The sequence below is a fragment of the Photinus pyralis genome, unplaced genomic scaffold, assembly GCF_008802855.1.
Source record: "Photinus pyralis isolate 1611_PpyrPB1 unplaced genomic scaffold, Ppyr1.3 Ppyr1.4_LG6, whole genome shotgun sequence".
In the NCBI taxonomy this organism is placed as follows: domain Eukaryota; kingdom Metazoa; phylum Arthropoda; class Insecta; order Coleoptera; family Lampyridae; genus Photinus; species Photinus pyralis.
Window position 1 is genome coordinate 22,857,037 of NW_022170663.1, and position 3,933 is coordinate 22,860,969.

The 3,933-nt window shown below is 36.0% G+C and overlaps 1 protein-coding gene across 1 annotated transcript; it reads left to right on the forward strand.

Moving 5' to 3' along the window:
- The first annotated feature begins 2,355 nt into the window (after window positions 1-2,355).
- On the forward strand, window positions 2,356-3,639 carry LOC116174541 (probable DNA polymerase). Its single transcript, XM_031492477.1, has one exon. It carries the CDS (start codon window positions 2,356-2,358, stop codon window positions 3,637-3,639), a length of 1,284 nt encoding a protein of 427 aa, XP_031348337.1.
- The last annotated feature ends 294 nt before the right edge of the window (window positions 3,640-3,933 follow it).

Below are 3,933 nucleotides of genomic sequence, written 5' to 3' on the forward strand. Positions count from 1 at the left end.
TGGTAGGATTTACTTTTTGTTCTAAAAAATTTTCGCGAGGAGGGGGTTATTTGAAGTTCCAACGCGCTGATTCAGTATATTTTGAAGACATATGGGAGCTAATTTCGTCTATATATCAATCAAATTCGGACGGATTGAGCACAGAAACTTTTTGTTTGGAGGCGACCATTGTCCGTACCCCATTAGGCAGGGGGAGATCAGCTTGTAGCAAATACATAGGTTTCGAGGAGGAGTGTAAAGCAAGGCGAGGTATTGTTTACATAAAAAATGTAGATAATTTATGTTTACCTCGAGCTCTTGTTGTTGCTATAGCCAATACAACTGATGATCCTGATTATCAAAATATACGAAAGGATATAGCACAAATTCAATATAAGAAAGCAAAACAATTAATGCAAGAAGCCGACATTGAGATTGGAAGAAACGGGGCGGGTTTACCCGAATTAGAAAAGTTTCAGTCGCATCTAAATAATTTTAAAATTGTTGTTTACAACTATGGGTCCAAAGGGCGCGATCTTATTTTCGAGGGTGATTCTGAGGCAACGCTAAAAATTAATTTGTTGTACTATAATAATCATTACAATGTAATAACCTCACTAACGGCTGCTTTTGCGTGCGTGTATTTTTGCGACAAGTGTCACGTGGGCTATAACAATAAATTCGATCACAAGTGTGTTGGTGTTTGTTCATCGTGCAAACATTCTCCTCCATGCGATCGTGGTCAGGCAATAAATTGCCCAGACTGTTGCAGATATTTTGTCTCTAAAACATGTTTTGATAAACACAAAGAATTAGGGCATAAAGAGCATAAAACAATTTGCGAAAAAATATTTAAGTGTAAAACCTGTTACAAAACAGTTCGAAAAGGGACGGACCACAAATGTAACTCATATTACTGTAAAACATGCAAGAAAAGTCGGCCAGATGATCATCTTTGTTATATGCCTGTAGATAATTCATCACCTAATTTAAAAGATTTTTTATTCATTTTCTATGACCTTGAATGTACGCAAGACAAAAAATTTAGCGAGTTGAAAACTTTACACGAGCCAAATTTGTGCGTTTTTAACCAAAGGTGCGAGATGTGTCTAAATGATCCCTTGGAAAAGATTATCTTCAATAACTGTGCCGTTCGACGGCAGATCCTAAAATTTTCCGATGTTATTGAAAGATTTGTTCATTACATTCTAGAGATAAAAAAAAGATTCAAACGCGTAATCGTTTTGGCTCATAATTGGCAAGCGTATGATCATCAATTTATTTTAAATTACATTTTAACCAAAACTAAATTTAAACCTGAGATGATTATGCGGGGATCTAAAATTATTTCTATGTATATCGATAATGTCACATTTTTGGACTCCTTGAACTATTTTCCAATGGCTCTAGCGAAACTACCCAAAGCGTTTGGATTGAAAGATAATTTTCGAAAAGGCTATTTCCCATACCATTTTAATACGCTTGAAAATCAAAATTATATAGGACCTTATCCCGATATGGGGTACTATGGCCCAAATACAATGATGGCAGACGACCGAGAAAAGTTCATTCTTTGGTATAATGAAAACAAAGACAAAGTGTTTGACATGCAAAAAGAAATTGTGACATACTGCGTATTAGACGTAGATATTTTAACACTGGCCTGTTTAAAGTTTAGAGAATCATTAATTAAAGCGGGGAACGTGTGCCCATTTTCAGAAGCTTGCACTATTGTCAGTTCTTGTAATAAACTGTTTCGTCGAAACTTTTTGAAACCGGATACTATCGGTTTGATTCCTCGACACGGGTATCGTTATCGAGATAAGCAATCAAAAATAGCAATTGAGTGGTTAATATGGGAGGAAAAAGTAAGGGGCATTAACATATTGCACGCAGCTAAAGGGAAAGAAATGGTACTAGGTGGTTTGTCCGTCGATGGGTATTGCGCAGAAACCAATCAAGTCTTCGAAATGATGGGGTGTTTCTACCACGGATGCACAAAATGTTTTAAAAATGATCGTGATAAACCAGTATATAATAACGGCGACGAAACCATGAATCTAAGATATGAAAATACCCGTTCGAAGATCGTTCATTTAAATCAATTAGGTTACGAGGTGATAGTAAAGTGGGAATGCGAATTTAATCAAGAGAAAAACTCGGATATGGCACAGTACATATCTGACCACCCACTGATCAATTTTGCGCCTTTAAATACGAGAGATAGTTTTTATGGGGGCCGAACCGGAAACATCAAGTCTTATTACAAAGCGAAAGAAGGGGAAAAAATAAAATACATTGATATCTGTTCATTGTACCCTTGGGTTTGTAAGTATGGAAAATTTCCGATAGGGCACCCTAAAGTTTTACTCTCGAATGACTTTGATCGATCTAGATGTTACCAAAGTAGACGGCATCATTAAATGTAAGGTATTACCTCCGCAAAATTTATTTCACCCGGTACTTCCGATAAAACTAAATAAAAAATTAATGTTCCCTCTGTGTTTCTCATGCGCAAAGAGCTTCAATCAGGGGGAATGTTGTCACAATACGGAGGAGAGGGCCATTGTGGGAACGTGGGTTGTTGACGAACTTGTTAAAGCTTTAGAAAAGGGGTATCAAGTTCTACAAATCTACGAAGTTTGGGATTATAAAACCGAACAATATGATGGGAAATCAGCGGGATTATTTACAGAAATGATGAATAAATTTATCAAAATTAAACAGGAAGCGAGTGGATGGCCATCAAACTGTAAAACTTTCGAACAGAAAATTGCTTATATTGCTCAATTTTTTGAAAAAGAAGGAATTCATTTGGATTTTGATAGTATTGTAACTAACCCAGGTCTGCGCTCATTGGCAAAACTTATTTTAAATTCATTTTTTGGTAAATTTGGGCAACGGGAAAATCAAGCGAAGACAAAAATTGTTAAGCAGTCGACCGAACTGTATTCGCTATTATTTGATCCAGCAATTGAAGTTGTTGGTATTTTACCAATAAACGATGAAACATTGGTAGTGAATTATAAATACAAAGAGGAATCGTATACTCCTTTAACTACCGTTAACGTTTCAATTGCAGCGTACGTCACAGCACAAGCCCGTTTAAAATTGTACTCATACTTGGATCAATTAGGGGAAAGGGTATTGTATTTTGATACCGATAGTGTTATTTATATTTCACGAGAAGGCGAATATGAGCCCGAAACAGGCGACAGCCTTGGTGACATGACCAACGAACTGGAGTGTTACGGACCAGGAAGCTACATCACCGAGTTTGCGTCGGGTGGTCCAAAAAATTATGGGTTTGTGGTCTACTCTCCTACCCAAGACAAATGTTTTCAATCGTGTAAGGTAAAAGGTATATCAATTAACCATGAAGTATCAAAACTCGTAAACTTCGACACCATGAAAAACATGATAATTAACGAAGAGCCACCTCAGAAGATATTGTATAAGAATTTTGAAAGAACCGCAGAACATCTGGTTTTAACCGTCCAAAGAGAGAAAATATTCCGACCGAATCTATTGAAAAGGCGTTTCATCAGTTACGAGTCGTATCCCTATGGATATAAAAAATTTAAAACGGAAGAAGGTGAAGACAATGACAATCGCGAATCATCATTCGCCGAAGCAACTATGTGTCTCCAAGAACAATGAGAGGAAAAGTTTGTCAAATTAGTGTACCAGTATAGAATTTGTGATACTTACGCATTTTATAATAAACTAGTTAGGTGATACCTACTTTATATAATAATTAGCGAAATTCCGTTGTTTATATTTGATGAACGTTTACAAGACAAATAAAAAATTAAAATGAATATGTTTTCTTTTTAATTACCACATCGGCACCAGTGATCCACCTATCTGTAAAAGAATAAATGGTAAGAAACATCAAGTAGATTTCTATCTATTTACCTATTCTAATGGCACCAGTATATTTATAAATCACTT

Excerpts from the sequence above, each read along its gene's own strand:
- LOC116174541 (XM_031492477.1), top strand. The coding sequence starts at position 2,356 with ATGACTTTGATCGATCTAGATGTTACCAAAGTAGACGGCATCATTAAA.